This window comes from Staurois parvus, unplaced genomic scaffold (genome assembly GCF_062004578.1).
Source record: "Staurois parvus isolate SC_StPar_1 unplaced genomic scaffold, SC_StPar_1.0 ptg000011l, whole genome shotgun sequence".
Lineage (NCBI taxonomy): Eukaryota > Metazoa > Chordata > Amphibia > Anura > Ranidae > Staurois > Staurois parvus.
The window spans coordinates 35,531,241-35,550,725 of NW_028317807.1; the positions used below are offsets into that span (position 1 = coordinate 35,531,241).

Below are 19,485 nucleotides of genomic sequence, written 5' to 3' on the forward strand. Positions count from 1 at the left end.
TCTGGTCTGAACTTCTGGTGATGGAGCACGGTCTTGTCTGAACTTCTGGTCAGGGAGCACGGTCTTGTCTGAACTTCTGGTCAGGGAGCACGGTCTTGTCTGAACTTCTGGTCAGGGAGCATGGTCTGGTCTGAACTTCTGATCAGGGTGCACGGTCTGGTCTGAACTTCTGGTGAGGGAGCACTGTCTGGTCTGAACTTCTGGTGAGGGAGCACAGTCTTGTCTGAACTTCTGGTGAGGCAGCACGGTCTGGTCTGAACTTCTGGTCAGGGTGCACGGTCTGGTCTGAACTTTTGGTGAGGGAGCACTGTCTGGTCTGAACTTCTGGTGAGGGAGCACGGTCTGGTCTAAACATCTGGTCAGGTAGCTCACTGAATAAAGTTACAGAAGGATCACATGACTTTGGCTTCAGGACTAGATGTCCCATTATAATCAGCACATCATAACAAAGAGCATCAATGCCCGTCCTATGAGTTAATGCTAGTCTCCCACATCTGGCAGTAGTTCACAGTGCATGCATGATTGTCCTATCAATTAACCACTGCTTTCTCCGTACATGTCAGACTGTGGTGCTGGGCAGGAGTGTGCACATAAGGGTTACTATGGCATGGTTCCAGGGAACCCCATAAAGCAGCAGAGCCACCCTTCATATGGAAACCTAGGGTATTGAAGTTCTATGGGGGATTTACAAAGAAGTGACAGGCTGCTGTCAAACTGTGAACATGCTGTGGTATACTGCTATATATCGTTGTACATGGAGGGTTTAATAACACTTGAAGTGTCTTTCACACGGGTAGCTAGATAAAAAATAGGTGGTTGATCCAATTTTTACCACCCGCACCCACCTAAAACCTAACATGGCAGCTGGAAGGGTTAGTACACATGCTCACCTGCGATGCTTTGCTTTGCAACCACAGCAAGTTTACATCGGCATCCTAAGTTTGATAGGCAACTCTCACTACTCAAGCTCACCCATTGAAGTAAGTGGGACCATGACACAATTTCGAGCTAAATGTTTGACTTTCAAAAATAGCCAAAAAAGGCATTTGGGAGGTGTTATTGTCGCCTCCTGAACACCTGCAAATCACCTCTGAAAAGTGATCCACTGCAGATCACTTTTTGGAGGGGCAACAGGGACTGCTGTTTGTGTGACAGAGACCTACCATTTCTGCAGAGATGACAGAAAGCAGCAACATGCACTCGACCCACTTTAGAATATACTGATTACATGATCAGCCAGCTACCGGTATGATGGGGTCCTCTGGAAATGTACATTATGTAGCAGAAAAACTTTTCCTTGACTACCACTCTAATCCTGTTGTTGAGCGACTAACAAGCTAACAACCTAAATCACCGGTAGATATTATGAAATATCCTATAAACTCTTCGAAATGCCTGACACTGATACCAAGATCATCCTGCATGCCAGAGTATGACAGGCACATTAATTACAATTATGAAATACTGTGTGCTTGTCAAAGCCTAGGTGTCTGCTCATCTTGTATTGATCACACTTATGTGCCATAAATACCTTGCAAGTACCAACGAATAGTACAGAAGATGCATTAGTACATAGACATGATTCATTCTATCTACCTAAATATTATCTATTTTATCACCTTTCTTTCTTTTATTCCTTCTTTCTTTCTACTCTATCTTATCTATTTTTATCTCTTTTCTTTCTTCCTTCTGTACCTTCTTTACTTATAATCTGTTTCTCTTTCTTTTCTTTTCTTTCCTTTTCTTTCTTTCTTTCTTTCTTTTCTCTTTCTTTCTTTCTTTCTTTCTTTCTTTCTTTCTTTCTTTCTCTCTCTTTCTCTCTCTCTTTCTCTCTCTCTCTCTCTCTCTTTCTCTCTCTCTTTCTCTCTCTCTTTCTCTCTCTTTCTCTCTCTTTCTCTCTCTCTTTCTCTCTCTCTTTCTCTCTCTCTTTCTCTCTTTCTCTCTCTTTCTCTCTCTTTCTCTCTCTTTCTCTCTTTCTTTCTTTCCCTATAATCTCTTCCTTTTACTTTTGCCTTTTCCTTTCCTTCACTCCCTCCATCCATCCTTCCATCCATCCCTTCTTTTCGTCTTTTTTTCCAGAAGCTGCTAACTCGGACAGTGAAAAAAATGTCAGTGTTCCCCTTTCAGATGATTTCAGTACACTGTTTTGCCCTTTTAATCCTACTGTCTGGCACATCATTCAGTCTGGCTGAATATAGAACTTTCTTTTGATGTGATCAAGACATTGACAGTGTTATTATGTGAGCTAATAACCTGATCTGCAATCCCTTTAAAATACCTTATTACTTATTTATTTAGTGATGAACTGTCCAAAACCTATGAATTCAAATCTGATAAACAAAGCTTCAAATAATCTGACATTGTGCAATGCATTGACTTTGATTCCACTGCTTCACATTGAGATGCAGTCTAGTGTGGGGCAGCAGTATTGAAAGATGTAAATGGCCAAATTGAGCAGATTTTTTTTTCTGGTGAGATAAATGAGTCCAGATGTGAGATTCTAAAGGTTACCATACATGGAACAATTGTAAAACAATTTGTGCTTGGAGAGAAAATGATTCTAGCAGACCAGTGCCAAATATTGGGATGTAAATTGACTAGAAATTCTCATGTTTCCTCTTCATCGTTGTGAACCAAGTGTAGCTGTAGTACACCATAATGATCATGCTCTTTTGTATAATCCTCACCTCTTCTGCAGTCTCAATAATTTTTACTAAAAAAACAATGCTAGAATAAACTATTGGAGGCAGTGTGCCGTTTGCTTCACATTTATAGCTACAATACATGACAAGAAGAGAAAGGGGAAATGTGAACTTTCCTGAGCTAAGGGTTAGTTCACACCACAGTTTCTGCTTTCTGAGTGCGTTTCTGCATGCAGGTTTTTGGTATGTTCTGGTAATTTTTTTACAATATTATTTTTTACAATTTTTTTTAGGAGCCCTGTTTGGGGGCTTTGGTGAGATATCAGGGGTCTAAACAGATCCCTGACATCTTACCTTTGAGACAGAGAAGATTGAGGACACAACCTTGAATCTTTATCTCTGTAACCTTAGCAGCACAGAATCAATGGACAGGAATAGCTCTGTACAGAGCTTCCCATTCATTCATAAACTGAAGTATAGTAATCACAGTTTACCAGGAAAGAGCAAACAGGGGTTTACCAGGAGAGAGCACACAGGGGTTTACCAGGAGAGAGCACACAGGGGCCCAGAGAGAGCACAGGGGGACCAGAAGAGAGGACAGTGACCCTAGGCAGCAGAAATAAGATGGATAGGAAGGGCAACAGGGTGTCACATACTGTAGAGGAACTGATCCGTCCATTTCTCTCCTGCAGCCGCCGAATGCCTGCAGGAGGAGAGGAGGATAAGCGGGCATTCAGTGGTGGCAGGAAGGAAATGGATGGATTGTTTCCTCTAAATGCCTATCCAGGCGGCCTCATGCAAATGCACGGTGGGCCCTATGGCCAGTCCAGGCCTGCACATATGCCACAGTCCTTATACCCACAAAATATTCTTTAGTTACTATGCCACAACGAGAATCTAACAGATATATACAATGCTCATATACTGTATATATTTTTTTTTTATTAAAATCTTACATTACATATGTTTTTTTGAACAGAGAACACACACACCAGACTTTTTTGAGCCTAAATAGTTGGGGAGTACTTAGCAACCAGCAACTGCTGAGACTATGAACACTTTGGACAGGATTATATACTGTACAATACAGCATAAAAAGTGCAGGGGTCGGGAGTATGTAATGTACAGGGCACAGCAGTCAGAAATATGTAACGCGTTAGAAGAAATGAAGGGGGGGGGGTTGATCAGCGCAAAAACTGTTCAAAGTCCTGGGCTATCCTGGTGTGGGGTGATGGTAGTGTTGTGGTTAAACTTGGGTGGGCGATGCTTCCAAAAAGTACTGTAGGCTGAGAGGAGAAGAAACACCTCTAAGTGCAGCATAACACTTTATTCAGGTTAAAAGATAGAAACACTCACATAGTTGAGGTTAATATAAGCATTAAAACCGTAGTACGGTGTAAACATCGGTCAGGTGGGTGTACAAGGTGAAGAGCTTTCATCAGAATGGAGGATAGTGTAGTCAGCGTGCCGCTGGAGCAGTATGGTGGCTGGAGGGGAACAGCTGTGGAGCCGGCCGGCGTGCATGTCCTCACTCAGAGCCGGGTGGAACGCACGCTGGACCACAGCGGCGACGTGGCCGTGATGACGTCAGATACCCAAGATGCACTGCGACGCGTTTCGGAGCATGTGCTGGCTGGGAAAGGCGGAAGTGCGCTCCTTTATCAAGCAGATACTATACTAGCGACACCCCTGCTCCTAAACATACTGCCCTAGGCACTGACTCTTGGGAGTCTGTATAGTAATATAGTCCTGATGCTGGTCCAATAGATTAAACACTTCGTGGCATATTTATGAAGCAGTGAATGTGACATTTGTGATGGAACGTGGCATCCGACCCCAGCCCTCCTCACCAACTTGTGACAAAGGACCAGCCGATCTCACACCGCGCTGTCACTTGCGTAACAATGCCACTCTCAGCTGCTCCCTGCACAAAGATTTTCCAGCTCACGGTACCACAATCTATGTGCCAGCAGCCTGAGAGTGATTGTTACTGGGTTAGGATAATTACGCAATTAACCCTTCACACTGCCACCACCGCCATTTTACAGAGAAGGAGAAAACTCATACATTTTAACAATAACACTATGATATTAGCATAAGCATCTGAACACACACTGTCACCACAGACAGATATATTCAGAGGATTATTACATACAGTAGCACTCTTCAAGAGACAGAGATTCTTTAATTTGCATTAAAAGCTTTAGAGACAGTTTCAACACTTTTCAAAATAGGGTTTATTACTATAAATGTCAAAATGGTGCAATTAAAATATTTACAGAAAAAGATGTTACAAAGACATAAAGAGTACAATAATGCAACAGAAATAAAACAAAGGAGTTAAGAAGGCAGAATACTTGCAATGTCCTGGTTTAGCAGAGTCCAGTTGTCCGAGCAAAAAAGTTGCCTTGGCTCTCAAGTCCGTTAGATGTTTCTTGATTGATGTTAAACGAGAGCTCCCCTTCACCAGGCCTGTCAGTCCTTTTCTATGATATTAAAGGGGCGTCGCCTGAGAACAACTGATCAATCATCCAGTTTGGGGATGGGTTCTAGGAGATCACCAAGTTTATGACCAAGTCCCAACTGCATATTCATACTAATATTAATAACCTCCAGTATGTGCAGGTGGCATTCTAGCAACTGGCAGATTAATATTCAGAATTATATTTCAAACCTAGGGATGCCAAACACAACGTGCTCTTGTCACCCAGGAGGGAAGAGACTGTTTTCTTCCCCTTCCTATGTGCTAACATAGTCATGTATGATCTTGTGTGGCTCGGCATGAAATGATCTATCCAAATATATAGCTGATATTAACCTTCCTAGCGGTCTGATTATGTCAGTATTTCTGTTCTCAAAGCGATACATTGTTTTCAATGTAAATATATTGTTTTGTTATTGTAGGCCTGTAATTCTTAGGAATAACTCACTGAAATCTGTCCGAACAAGAGTCTAGTAAACATCCCGGGTATGTTAAAATTTGAAACACGAAATCATAAATTATAATATAATAAATAATCATAAAAATAATAATATAATAATAATAAATTTAGTTCAATAATGTAATCAAACCAAAAACACTGAAATTTGAAATAGAGCGCCAAGTTCGCAGATCACTGAGGTTAGTCGCAAAATCGTTTTCAATGTCTGATGACGAATTTCCTCAAGAACTATTATCACTCAATTCTGCAAGTGGTTCTAATTTACTATCGCTGTTCTCTAGCTGGTATAAAACCGCTTTTGACCTAAAGGGACGCTTTTTGGATGCCATGGACGTTTCTTAGTTTCCAGGCAGAAAGAATGGTAAAAATGCAGGCAGGGAACAGGAGAAAGCACTCGGGACAAAATGTATGTGAAATGGTTTGATACAGTAATGTAATACTATCAGATTTTAGTATATTGAGTGAAGTCCCCCGTACATCCCGACGCTTGCAGGGAACGGAACAGATGCCGACATCGGCTGGAGGACATGGCCGGGACCGCTGCAGGGGGGGACATCGCGGGAGCGCAGGACAAGGTAAGTGTTCAAGAGATCCCAGAGCAACGCTGCAGTGTAATCCCAAGTGTATCTCGGGGTTACAGCTTCTGGTATTGAAAGTTAACCCCAAGCTGCACTTGGGAATACCGCCAGGGGGGTTAATGTGCCCAGTTCCTGTTGAATTTTATGAATTGTGACATGTGGAATAGACATTTTGTGGCACGCTCTGCATTCCTAGAGCCCTAATGGCCTAACAGGTCATGTGTGATGTCTGACTGAGTTATTGTTTTATGAGAGGTCAGAAGAAAGAGTCTTTCCCATATAGACCTCCTGCCAAGACTAATTAGCGGTTTACAGCTCTGGAGCTGGCCTTTATCTGTATTTTATTTAAGATAAGAGACTCTTTTGAAGTTTTGTTACAACTTACAGCCACAAATTCCATTTTCAAGATGAGGGAGGAGGGGAGAAAGGGTTCATGAAAAACAAAATGTCTGAGACCTTAACAAGATGGCTGTCGCATACAGCTTCCATGTACTATTGCGCATAATCGTTACAACATTCACCAAATATACAATGCAGGTAAATCTTCCTGGTGCATGAGTTTTAAAATACAGTGATTGATTAATCTGCAGGGAATGTTCGGCAAATGTCCCATTCACTGCTTTATAAATATGTCCCTTGGCGTAATTGACCTACAACTAATATAGTGCTTACCATGACATCACTGCCTCAAAAACTCAAAGACTGAGAATGTAATGAAACCAGAGACAGCCAAGCAAGTGACATTTTTCAGAAAAGCAGGTGAGCAAGCAGTGACATCCAGATACTTCTTCTGGTTTACCAGAAGGCTAACTTTTGCCCTGTGTGCTTCTGTGGTATTTGCCCGTTATCACTACAGAAATAAGGCTTAGGAAAGGCCGGTGAGAAGTAACTGTATTATAATCTGCCTTGCTAAATGTTGACAAGATACTATTTTTTTAGAAAAATATAAAAAAATTACAATAAAAATAAAAATTCAAAAGATACCAGCCTGGCCTACCATGCAGGGGTGGACTGACCATTTGGAAACTCGGGCACTGCCTGAGGGCCCGGGGTCAGTAGAGGGCCCCATGAGATGCCTCTGGTACCTTTTTCATAGGCTTTTTTGAGTTTGGGCAAGGACACAGGGGCCCCATGATCCCCTATTGCCCGGGGGCCCCATGAGTTGTCAGTCCGCCCCTGCTACCATGCATACAGACTATCATCCCTAAAGCATGACAATTAGTGCGTCTGGAGTTCTGTGATATATGGACACCAGACCATATGCCTGTTAGCATTTGGATGGAGTTGAGAAGGGGCCTGGAAAAAAAACCCAGCAAGGGATCTTACTCTGGAAACATGAGCACAGCACTTAAGGTACTGTGCTCTTCTACACCTCTTTGGAATTTGCAGGAAACTGTCATAAGTGAAACACAGAGGTTACCAATGTCAATCTGTCTTCCTAAAATTTCTAGTTAAAAAATGTATATTAAAAAAAGTAAAAACAAAAATATCTCTATAGTCACTTTTTTATAGACTGAAGCAGACTTTTTTACTGATTTACCTTCAATGAGCAGGTCCTTTTTTTTTTTTAATAATTTAACTTTTAGCCCAGGGGATGTACCTCTATGTCCCTATGAGCAAGTGGATATACAATGATCATGGCTGCAGTGTAAATTTTTACAGCCAGCTACTGGCTTTCAGGTAAAAGTGATCGGAGCGGCCTTTCACTTTTACAAGGCATCACTTTTACAATGCCCCCCTACTGCTACCGCCTACTGCTGTTTACGGGCTCTCCCATCTCATTGGGGGGCATGGGACTGTACAGGTTGTTGGGTTGTCTAAGAACAGTGGAGAAGGAGGAACATCATCAGCTTCCTCTGTAACAAAAGAAGCAAGAAGCAACACGTATTACGTTTCAGTTCTTTGTTTACTGGCCATTACCAGTCAGACCAATCTGTGTTTGATTGGCTGCCTTGAAGGGCAGAGGAGAGATCAGGGGTCCCAGATCTCAAAAAAGAGTACCTGTTACTTTCTAAACTAAATTTTGAGTACCTGTCCAAGCTAAAGTTAAATAAAATAAACAACAAAATAAATAAATAAAGCACCCCATGCTCACAAATGCAAATGAACACATAGGTCCCACCTATAATAGGCCTGAATTTCAAACAGCATTGTAAAATTTTGCTATAATTGGGCTACAAGGCTACTTGTTGATGTCAATCACCCCTGTCACTCCACCTACAGTAGCTAGGACAGCTGGGAGTTGAAGTCCAACAAAGATTTGTAATGGTTGCGAAGCAACCAGAGCGCCACTGTTATACTCTGCTTTTCGCCCAGCAAGCTGCATAGAAGAAGAAAATTGTCATGTGACTGCAGGTTAGAACCAGCAAAAAGTTCATATGTAAAGCTTTTATTTTCATGTATCCTTTACACAGGAACATCTTGCAGTGCTACCCCCACAGGAGCTGCTGATTGTATTGGGTCTCTGTTCTTGCCTTGACCCTCCTAAAGGCCTCAGCCCCCCTGACACTCCAGTTTACACTTACAGGAACAAATAGCAATTCCCGTACTTGTAGTACTTAGTGGCCAAACCTTGAAATTAGACATGAAACAGGTTAGCAGAATCACTGCGTATCTTATTTCTTAGCAAAAATGTATCACGGAGTATAACAATTTCCTGCTCAACAGCAGTGTGAAATACCCAGTTAACATTCCACTGATTCAACAACAGACATGCAGGCATGGGATGCCAGAACTTCACCTGGGTCAGCATAAACAATAGCCTCCCCAGCTGCAACAACTGGCAACCCTAATTAGTACTAAAGAGGTTGGAGGAGGGCTATGCTGCTGATACTCGCTGGTAGAGGAGAGCTAGGCCAACACCACACATTAACTATTGAAATAAAACCAGCTAACTCAGTGGCTGAATAACTAAAAGAACAAGTCACAGTTCTCCACATTAAATCTTCCACCGGCTGGCATTGGGGCCCTTAGATATGTTTTTGCACCAAGAGGTGTTTATTAGAACTGCATGCAGTAAGGTGGTTTTTTATTAGCAGGGGTGGACAAAGGTAATTCTGCTCACAGTATATCTTTTTCTGCGGACAGCTGAAATGATGGGTCAAGGACCCTTTCATAATATATAAAGGGAACTGTTAACATTTTTAACTTTTTATGGTGTGCATCCTTAAATAATGGTTCGTTTAAGATTGGTGTTGTATAGACTATTGGAATAGTGTTTGCTGTGAACACTGTATACACAGGCACTAAATGTAGCCTGGTCACATCATTCCTGCTTTTATTACACCTATACTTGTGATTTGTGTATCTGTCAGTCATCTGTCACATTGAGCAGTTGTTATGTTGATAACTATGATGTTGAACTTCAGAATTGACATGTAAATATATACATATACAGACATGACTTTGTTATCCTGACACACACCATTATTTTTGGCTGAAAGGTATTTACAGTACTTGCTATTGAAACTGAATAACCATTTGTTTTCTCTTGTGGCAGCCCCTCCGTTGATGGCTTTTGCAAGCTGTGATGAAGCTTCCTATGCCCATCTACTGAATGAGTACTGCCTGCAGCAGTTCCAACTGGAGATGCAAGGTTTGGGGGTTCAGCTGTGGTGTGACTGGAAGGCAACAATAGGGTGAGTCTGCCTATCAAGGATCCAGCATAGTTACATCCATCTAATATATATATATATCTTAGATTATAAATTCCAAGGAGCGGGGCCCTCCTAACCCTCTTGTATTGAACTGTATTGTTGCTGTATTGTCACCTGTTATATTGCAAAGCGCTGAGTAAACTGTTGGCGCTATACAAATTTTGTATAATAATAATTTTATATATATATATATATATATATATATACCGTATTTTTCGCTCCATATGACGCACTTTTTTTCCCCCAAAAAGGGGGGAAAATGCCAGTGCGTCTTATGGAGTGAATATGGAGTGGCCGGTCCGGTATTTCCACCGCCGCCGTGTCAGAATACCGGGCCGGCCGCTCAGCTCTGCACTGGGACCTTACCTGTTCCTCTATTCAGCAGTGCGCTGTCTTCCCGGTTTCTGTAGTGTGTGTGACAGCCGGGTCCCAAGTGCGCATGCGCAAGAAGCGATGCTCTTTGTGAATGGTAAGGCGGTACCTGGGACACATGACAGATCCCAGAAGCCGCCAGACCAATCACAAAGCGCAGCGCTTCTCGCTCATGCGCACTGGACATCTGGCTGTCCGCCGAGCGCCCACACTACATAAGCCGGGTAGACAGCGCGCGGCTGGATAGAGGAACAGGTAAGATCAAAGAACAATTTCGCGGAAGTAAGAGCAGGTACCTGCCAAATTCAGGTACCCGCTCCCCCTCCCTCCCCAAAGGTCAGCAGTCATCTCCTGTACTGTCCGCAGTCTCTGGTCATCTCCTGTACTGTCCGCAGTCTCTGGTCATCTCCTGTACTGTCCGCAGTCTCTGGTCATCCCTGTGCTGTCCGCAGTCTCTGGTCATCTCCTGTACTGTCCGCAGTCTCTGGTCATCTCCTGTACTGTCCGCAGTCTCTGGTCATCCCTGTACTGTCCGCAGTCTCTGGTCATCTCCTGTGCTGTCCGCAGTCTCTGGTCATCTCTTGTACTGTCCGCAGTCTCTGGTCATCCCTGTACTGTCCGCAGTCTCTGGTCATCTCCTGTACTGTCCGCAGTCTCTGGTCATCCCTGTACTGTCCGCAGTCTCTGTTCATCTCCTCTACTATGTCCGCAGTCTCTGGTCATCTCCTGTACTATGTCTGCAGTCCATTAGTTCAGAATTTTTTTTTCTTGTTTTCTGCCTCTAAAACCTAGGTGCATCTTATGGTCAGGTGCGTCTTATGGAGCGAAAAATACGGTATATATATATATATATATATATATATTATCATGCTCATATTTTTTATGTTATTCTACATAATTTCAAACAACAGGTTCTAATGCTTTCTGTTTATGCCCCACCCCATATGCCATGTCCTGACCCCCAAAACCTTAAAACCTTTACATCCCATATGCCATGCCTTGACCCCCAAAACCTCTCTAATACCTACTGAAACTTCTCAAATTATCAACTATGAGCACTATAAACACTCACAATTATACACAATGTACTGTTCAGTCCAGTTAGAGTTATTTAGAGCTATCCTAATGGATAGCAAAATGTAGTGCCCACCAATATTAAATTTGTTGGAAAATCCTAATGTGACTTCATTTTGTGCATTATATCAGTCCTTTGAGCAAGTTGAAACATTGGTGAGTCCCGCTGTCAGTAGCAGACATTCCATGTTTCCATGCTGACAGGTTCCCATTACAAGAAGTACATTTGGTATTTATTCCATTTTAATTGTTTGGGACTTATTGTAATTCATTGACACGTCATTCAGGATTAGTAATCAGAGCCACTAGTTACAGAATACTGTATGTTTAAATTCCTTTCGTTGACTCTGAATTAGATGATTTTCAGATTGGCAGGACCCACTGGATGAAAATACAAATGTCCTCATTTACGTTGTACTTTAAAACAATATGAAGTCAAGCAGACTTTTTATCACTGACTTGGTAACACTTTCTGCCCCAAACTTGAGGGAACTTTTTGGAATGCACATTATACACCTCATTTGAATGCCTGGGTATACGGGGCTACAGAGAGAGGAATGGGATATAAAATTATAATCTTAGTTAAATATTGGTAAGGTTGAATAAAGACACTGGTCCATCCAAACTGAGTGTGCGTGTGTGTCTACTGGTTTCCATTTCTCTGTAGATTGTGTTGGCTAAGAAACACATCTAAAGGTTTTTTTAATCTATATACACTCTCTGCTTACACTACCAATTGTGGAAGGGAGGTCAACATCCTTACTGCCAAACTGCATTAAGTGGCCATGTGTCTTTTTTAGAGACCTAAGTCTAAATAGTTTTCTCCCAATGCTAGAATCCTCATCCAAAGATTTGTATATTGTTATCGTATTCTCTCTTAAACATCTCTTCTCCAGGGAGAATAAGTTTAAAGTTTGTAGTTGTTCCTCATAACTAAGGTCTTCCAGCTCTTTTATATGGAATTTATCCAGTTCAAGCACATCCTTCCTGAGGACTGGTGATCAGAACTGGACATAATATGTAAAATGTGGCTGAACCAGAGTTTTGTAAAGCGGTGGAAGTATAGTTTTACCTCTTGAGTAAATACACCTTTTTAATGCATGCTAACAGTCTTCTGGCTTTGCTTGCTGCAGCTTGGCATTACATGCTATTGCTGAGTCTGTCATTTACTAGGACCCCCAGATATATTTCGATCCCCGATTCCCCCAGAGGTCCCCCCAGTGTGTAACTTGCATGCACGTTTGTAGCTTCCAAGTGCATTACTTTATATTTTTCTACATTGATCCTCATCTGACATTTAGCTGCTCATCCCTCTGTTTTATCTAGGTCTTCTTGTAAAGTTGCTGTATCTTGTTGTAAAGTTATTGCCCTGCTTAGTTTTGTATCATCAGCAAACACTGAGATTGAACTATTTATTCCAACCTCTATATATCGTTTATGAACAAGTTAAACAGAATTAATCTTAGGACAGATACACACAAGCATGCTTCTTTGGAAAGGGGACTTTAGCAGGACCATATATATTTGAAACAGCAACTGTTAAAATATAATTTTATTTATTTTTATCTCATTAAAATAGGTCAAACAGATACCATACATAAAGTTACAGCATGGTATGCACATTGGTGTCATTAACAAAGGAAACTGCTTCATCTCTACCCAGGAGAATTATCTCCAAAAAAATTGTACAATCCCAACGCTTTTCAGTTCACAATTAGAATCCTCTTCAGGGGGAAACAACAACAAGAATAATACAGAAGAAGCTTCTACAAAATAAGATGGATAAATATAATCAGTATAGGCAAACTAATATTTGCTTAGTAAACAATCCTACTCATATATCCAAATTGACTTATATAACCACTTGTCAGTTATGAAAAACAATGTTTCACAGAACCCCTCCAGCATTGCTGGAGCATAAGGATATCTTAGTGATCCCTTGGCAGGTGGAAGCTAGTAAATAAAAAATCATAAATGCTAATAATTACCAAAAATAACTATATATCACCATCTAGTCCGGGCTTTCTCAACCTTTTCAATGCAGAGAAACCCTTGACATAACTTTCCAGTCTCAGGGAACCTCTGCTAAAAATTTCTACAATTCATGATACATTAGTCTGATAGTCAGATGTAAGAATGCCCCTTACACTTGTGGTTATTGGGAAGAATTACCCCCTTACAGATTGCTAAAAACATCAGTGGTGTCAGTGGGAACTTACCTGAGAGGCAAAAATTGGTCATTGCTCAAGGAACCCCTAGCAACCTCTGGAGGAACCCTAGGGTTCCACGCAACCCTGGTTGAGAAACCCTGATCTATTCAATAAGTATCCAAATATAAGAATACACCTACACTTTAAAGGATTTATCTATGAATGGTGGACTGAAACAGGCTTGGCTCCTGAAACTTGATAAAGGTGGACATCATACGTTCCTAAAGGGCAGTGAAAGGATTCATAACTATGATTAAAGCATTCATGTAAGCAACAATCAAACAGTACATTCACTCTAATGTATAAAGAGATTATATAGGGTGGATTTTATAGCTCCCACATAGACCCAACAAAATTTCAATACTTGGCAGGAAATATATTCATTAAATAAATAACACAAAACAGGAACTTAAATCATTCTTACATATATTGGTGATGTTACTTATAGCCTTCATGAGGTAAATAAGTTCTCCCAATGGCACTCTTTAATAACTCCATAGAGGAACTTTACCTGAAGTTTGAGCAGGTCTGTATGGGAATTAATACCTATAAAGGGGAAAAAGATGTAGTTAGTTTTCCATCTTGGCATCAAAGCATCAACCGCCCTTAAAAGAAACCCCCAAGCTGGAATAAGGGAATGCTGACTAAAAAATGAGTAAACAGATATCCACCATGAAAAACAGACCATAACCACATTACATATAATCTCCCACTTGATCTGTCTCCATCAGTTATACATACTTGGATAGAATGAGTGCCAGTATGACAGTCCGCCATCCACCAAAAGTCCCAAGACAAAAATCCAAGTAAACCAGCTTAGCATATATACACTGAAGAGCCACGACCTCTGAATCAATCAATTAAATCCTCATTAAACTTGTAAATAACTTGTAAATAACCACTTCACACCACCTGTAACAGAGAGAAAACTCCCAATCAACTAAAAAATGTCCCCCGCTGACTTCCGTACCACTGTGAACGTCACTTCCGAAGTGACATTGTTACACCGCTCACGCCAGGTCATGTGCAGTCAGCGTCAGCACACATACATGTCCCAGGGTTGCTAGGCAACCCAATTGTCTTAGCCTGGATGGTGTGAGGAGATGGATAAGCACAGCTAAAACACCCCAAGGGCTGTGCAGGGAGATGATACACTTCCACAACCAAACCAGCCAAGAAGAAGGACCAACAATGCCCCCACCACAACTATAACCGTGTGTGGGGGCTACGTGTACCAGATACGTAACAGCGACGCCTGGAGGATGAATGAAAAGATGGGTTTACAAAAGCATAATAAAAAAAACACTGAAATGTATTGAATACAAATAATAAAAAATTGATTACCTACAAATAACCACCAAACATTTGAAACAAGAAGAGCATCAGAATCGGAGAAGGCGAAACATGGGAAACCCTCCTTTTATCCCTCCCCCATCCTAAATGCTTTACATGAAAAAAATACAAATAATACAAAAAAACTAATTAGACTTTATCATCAGAACCAAAAAATTGTAATGTAAGAGGGAACTCAAAAAAATTAATTTCCCAGAGCACAATGTCAAACTAACTCTTGATTATAAATCCTGTTCTGATTTTCCTGAAGTGAAACCCTCCAGGAATGGTCTAAAGCTAATTTTTTCATTCAAGCCTGGGAAACAATTAGCCCTTAGGAAATAATTCAGTTTCATCTCGTTTTGTAATAGGAGTTCGTTGGACTAACCCCCTCTATGACTAGAGTACACTCTATCTAGTGCCCAAAATTTCAAATCCTGCTTTCGATATCCATGTGTATTGATCATGTCTGCCAATTGGTGAATATATGTTACAAATTGCAGCAGCATGGGTATATTTATAAATCCTATGCCAGAATTCACAAATAGTTTTTCCTACATAGTAGGCTCCACATGGACAGGGCATGATATAGACCACCCCCTGTGTATGACAGTCCACAAAATGTTTAAGATAACAAGGTTTGTCATTGGGTAATTTAGGAAAGTTACATGATCTACAGGGAAACATGCCCTTTTCTGTAGGAAAATTGATTGGTCTTGTTGTATCGAAAGTACTTTTATCCACTTTATCTCTCAATGAGGGAGCTCTTTTTTGTCATCTGAGGCATATGTGGAATATGTTTGGCAATTTTTGAATCAGATGTCAAAAGATGCCAATACCGATTGATATATTTCCAAACCATTGTATGCTGGTTATTAAATGTCATGGTGATTCTGACTGGGGGAATTTCCCTTGATCTCTTTAGGTCGATAACAAAAAAGTAGTTCTCTTCTAGATTAGTTTGAAGCTCTATTAAAGGCCATACGTAAGCAAGTTTTGGAATATCCACATTCCAATAGTCTTTTGTCTTAGTACAGAACATTCGGAGGCTTTGTTTGAATTTGTCTTTCAAGTACTTACGTTCATCTTGCAGCACAATGTTTTAGTAACACTTTAAGTTGAGCAGCACAATAGCTAAATGGTTAGTATTTCTGCCTAGCAGCACTAGGGTTGTTGGTTTGAATCCCAACCACAGCACTACCTGCCTGGAGTTTGCATGTTCTTCCTGTGCCTGTGTGGGTTTCCTCCCACACTTCAAAGACATGCTGGTAAGTTAATTGGCCTTGGCATGTATGAATGGGAGTTATGGATCTTAGTTTGTAAGCTCCTTGAGGATTATGGACTGGTGTTAATGTACAATATATGTAAAGTGCTGCGTAAATTGACATCCCTATATAAGTACGTGCAATAATAAATACGTTGATTTTTAGCACTATTTGTTTGCTCTAAATGCTTGAGAATTTCACACTTATGGCTCCCATTGATACTCACAATGCCCTTTGGTCACACCAGTGACCCTTGGTTTTCTTGCAGTGTCCCCTCTGTACTCACCGAGCCCCTCTCCACCTCCAGCCTATTAATAAGTCAGCATCACCACATCTGATGTATTAGCAGAAGTTGAACCAGGAAGCAGTAAAGCTAAAACTGGAGGTAGCACAGTGGTCTCCCCATATGTACAGTGTGGTATCTGTCCGGGACTCAGTAATTTAGGACTTTCCCCCTTCACAGACTAGTATTTGACAGACCTTCTCCTTCCCCCACCCTTCTCCCCACATTAATTAGTTACTTCTACTAATGTCTACATGTTTTGTCCATGGGTCCTCCACTCCATTTCAGCAGGGGTTGCGGTGGCCATTTTGGGGAAACCTGGTTCACAACACAGGTTAATGTTTTCCCAAGAACATAATCACACAGGGTGCTGGGAGGTAAACCTCTGAGCTACCATGAAGGACAAAGTGCCAACAACTGTGGGCTCCATCCACCAACTTTCAGAAAGCCTATCTCTCATTTAGCTTCTATGATCATCTCCACACTTGGGCCCTAAGCATAGTGCAAAATGTGTCATTTTGATTAAGACCATATTGTGTAGTCTGTGCAAGCTGATTAAAATGTCATCTTCCTAAAATAATTTGTGACAGCAAGACCGTATTTTCACACATCTAGAAATGATGGGATATGCATGTAGTATGTCTCTTTGAATTGAATATCTCCTGATCTACACACTTGTCTGGGATTTCCAGAATTAGAGCGGGCATTTCTGTGATAAGGAATTTACTGTTATGATGTCATATTATTCCAACGGGCCATCTCTGAATGTTCTTGTACGACCCATATTATATTGATGTCCTCTGGGATTTTATGGTACAGTTATTTCATGGAAAGCACACCAGTTGTTTATAACCTTCTTGCACAGTTTAGTATAGAAGGGTTGTCTATGTGACTCCGGAGGGGAAATGGAAAAACGATCCCTCTCAGTTGTTGTGACAGGGCTGACAGCTGTGACAATCATTCATGGTGACATAATGAAAACACTCCCCCATCACTACAACACTTTCTAGATGTTGCTTTTATGTAAGCAATGTTTTCTTTATTGCTCTTTGCTGCATCCAGGTCACACTGATTGTGGTGAATCTGTTAGTAAGCATAACTAATAACATAATCAGTATGCTTAATATAAAAGCTAAATTAATAAAACAATAATGTTTTTTTTCTAAATTTTAATATTCTGCCACCAAAAGCAAAAAAAAAATTTACTGAAAAAACCACATACACATAATCACAAAACCCCACAAGATATAGGCCACAATTGTCAATATAACTTGTGACCTTCCTACATCATTTTATTATGAGAATATGAAAGTTTTTTTTTCTGTTGCTTGTCTCTTCTTGCCAAATGGTGGCTTCCTCATAGAGACCCCCGTTGTACAAATTATGAAAATAAATATTTATAATATTTTTAGTATATTTTTTCCCACTCTTCTAAAACAAAGTGTTTATTTTTCTGTAATGGAGACGTTTCAGGTGATATACTGTCCTGTCAGTGGAAAAATAGCATGTCCTTTTGCCACCGTGACAAGAAGTGAGGAGAAATCTTCCCAATGGGTTAAACACAATAAAATAGGTTATAAGGCTTACCCACTTTTTTCGGAAAATTATTTTGGCTCCAGTCAGTCTTTCAATAATCGTTACAGTACAAGCACAGACATACAAATATACATGGGAAAATAAAGGAATAAACATACCAGGAGGTTATTGACCAGTATGGACAACCAATAGTTATGGCACTCATTCTCACTCATTCCTTCCAAAATCCTCAGTACAGTTTTAAATATTAGGCTGTTGTTTTTCATTTTTTAACCTAAGCCAGCTGGATCTTATGTGTTTTTTATTTTAAAGTGACATGTGGCTAGGTTATTGACATTCAAGTACTTCTGTATTCTATACAAGTGAGCTTTCAAACAATCCTTCACTAACAACTGAACCTACAGGCACTGTGGAAAGGATAAGCTCTAACGAGCAGGGCCTTCTGTTTCCACTTGTACCAAATTGTATTGTAACTGTAATGTCTACCTTCATTTTGTAAAGCGCTGAGCAAACTGTTGGCACTATATAAATCCTGTATAATAAAAAATAATCTTTAGTTTAAAACAGCAACACTTAGGTTGATCAAGTCATGCTCTCAGCAGCACAGTTTATCTTGCACCCTCCAAACAGTGATTTGGCAGTCTTTTATTTGCGATTAGAAGGTGTGAAGACTACTAAATTAACGCTGGGAAATGGAGCAGAGCGTTCTGAGCTGTTGAGACAATTACTTTAATTACTTCAGTGCTTCTGCTACGAACCTGAAAGATGAATTGCTCCACAGTGTCTACAATTACAGAGATCAGTGAGACTTATTTTAAAGCATTTACTGAATGTTGGGAATATGTAAATACTTGAATGACAAAAGGTTGGCCGCAGGTTCACTGAATTCCAAGTAGATCTAAATAAAATACTAATTATTTCAGTTATGTATGAAATAAAAATCATTAAATTTGATTTTGAAATCAACTAGTGTTAGTTCATAAATTCAACCTAATTTTAGCATCTTGTAATATCCTGCACAATAGCACGGTATGCATATGTGCTGAGAGGACAGAGAGATGACTTCATCAGCCTGTTGCTGCTCCTTCACTGTCAAGTCACATGCTCGATGGTCAGACGTGATTCAGCTGTGTTTCTTAACTACAGTGGAGAAAAGTCAGTCATCTGACTGTTGTTCTCTATGGCAGGGTTGTTTAAATCTTCAGACAGGGTTGGCAAAAACCATTGGTGGACTCAGCAGGTCACATATATGTATTTTAATGGTGTATGTAGTTGTTTGGAGTTCAACTTTACACTAAAAAAAATATAGTAGGACTACCTACTATATAAAGGGCTGGTTATCCCCCCAAATGTCTTTGATTTGGGTAAAATGGAAGCACGGCTCAATTGGAAATTTACTTCTGTTTGGGACCCTAGCTGAGATATCTACCCCTATCTTCATTATGGCTATGGTATCCTGAGTTTAGTTTTTTAGCTAAGCTACTATTGGCAATGGCCAGAATTCTCTGTATTTTTCTATTACAAATACATTAAAAGACACAAAAGATACAAAAAAAAAACCTGCCTACCAATCTGTAACAATTACTTACAGTGCA

General features: G+C 40.5%; 1 protein-coding gene across 1 annotated transcript in view; it reads left to right on the forward strand.

The window, feature by feature from the left end:
• RAMP1 (receptor activity modifying protein 1) overlaps positions 1-19,485 on the forward strand; it is a 138,411-nt gene that overhangs the window by 87,007 nt on the left and 31,919 nt on the right. Inside the window, exon 2 of the mRNA XM_089672397.1 lies at positions 9,662-9,800. Coding sequence (XP_089528523.1) covers positions 9,662-9,800 — 139 coding nt within the window. The remainder of the gene's footprint in view (positions 1-9,661; positions 9,801-19,485) is intronic.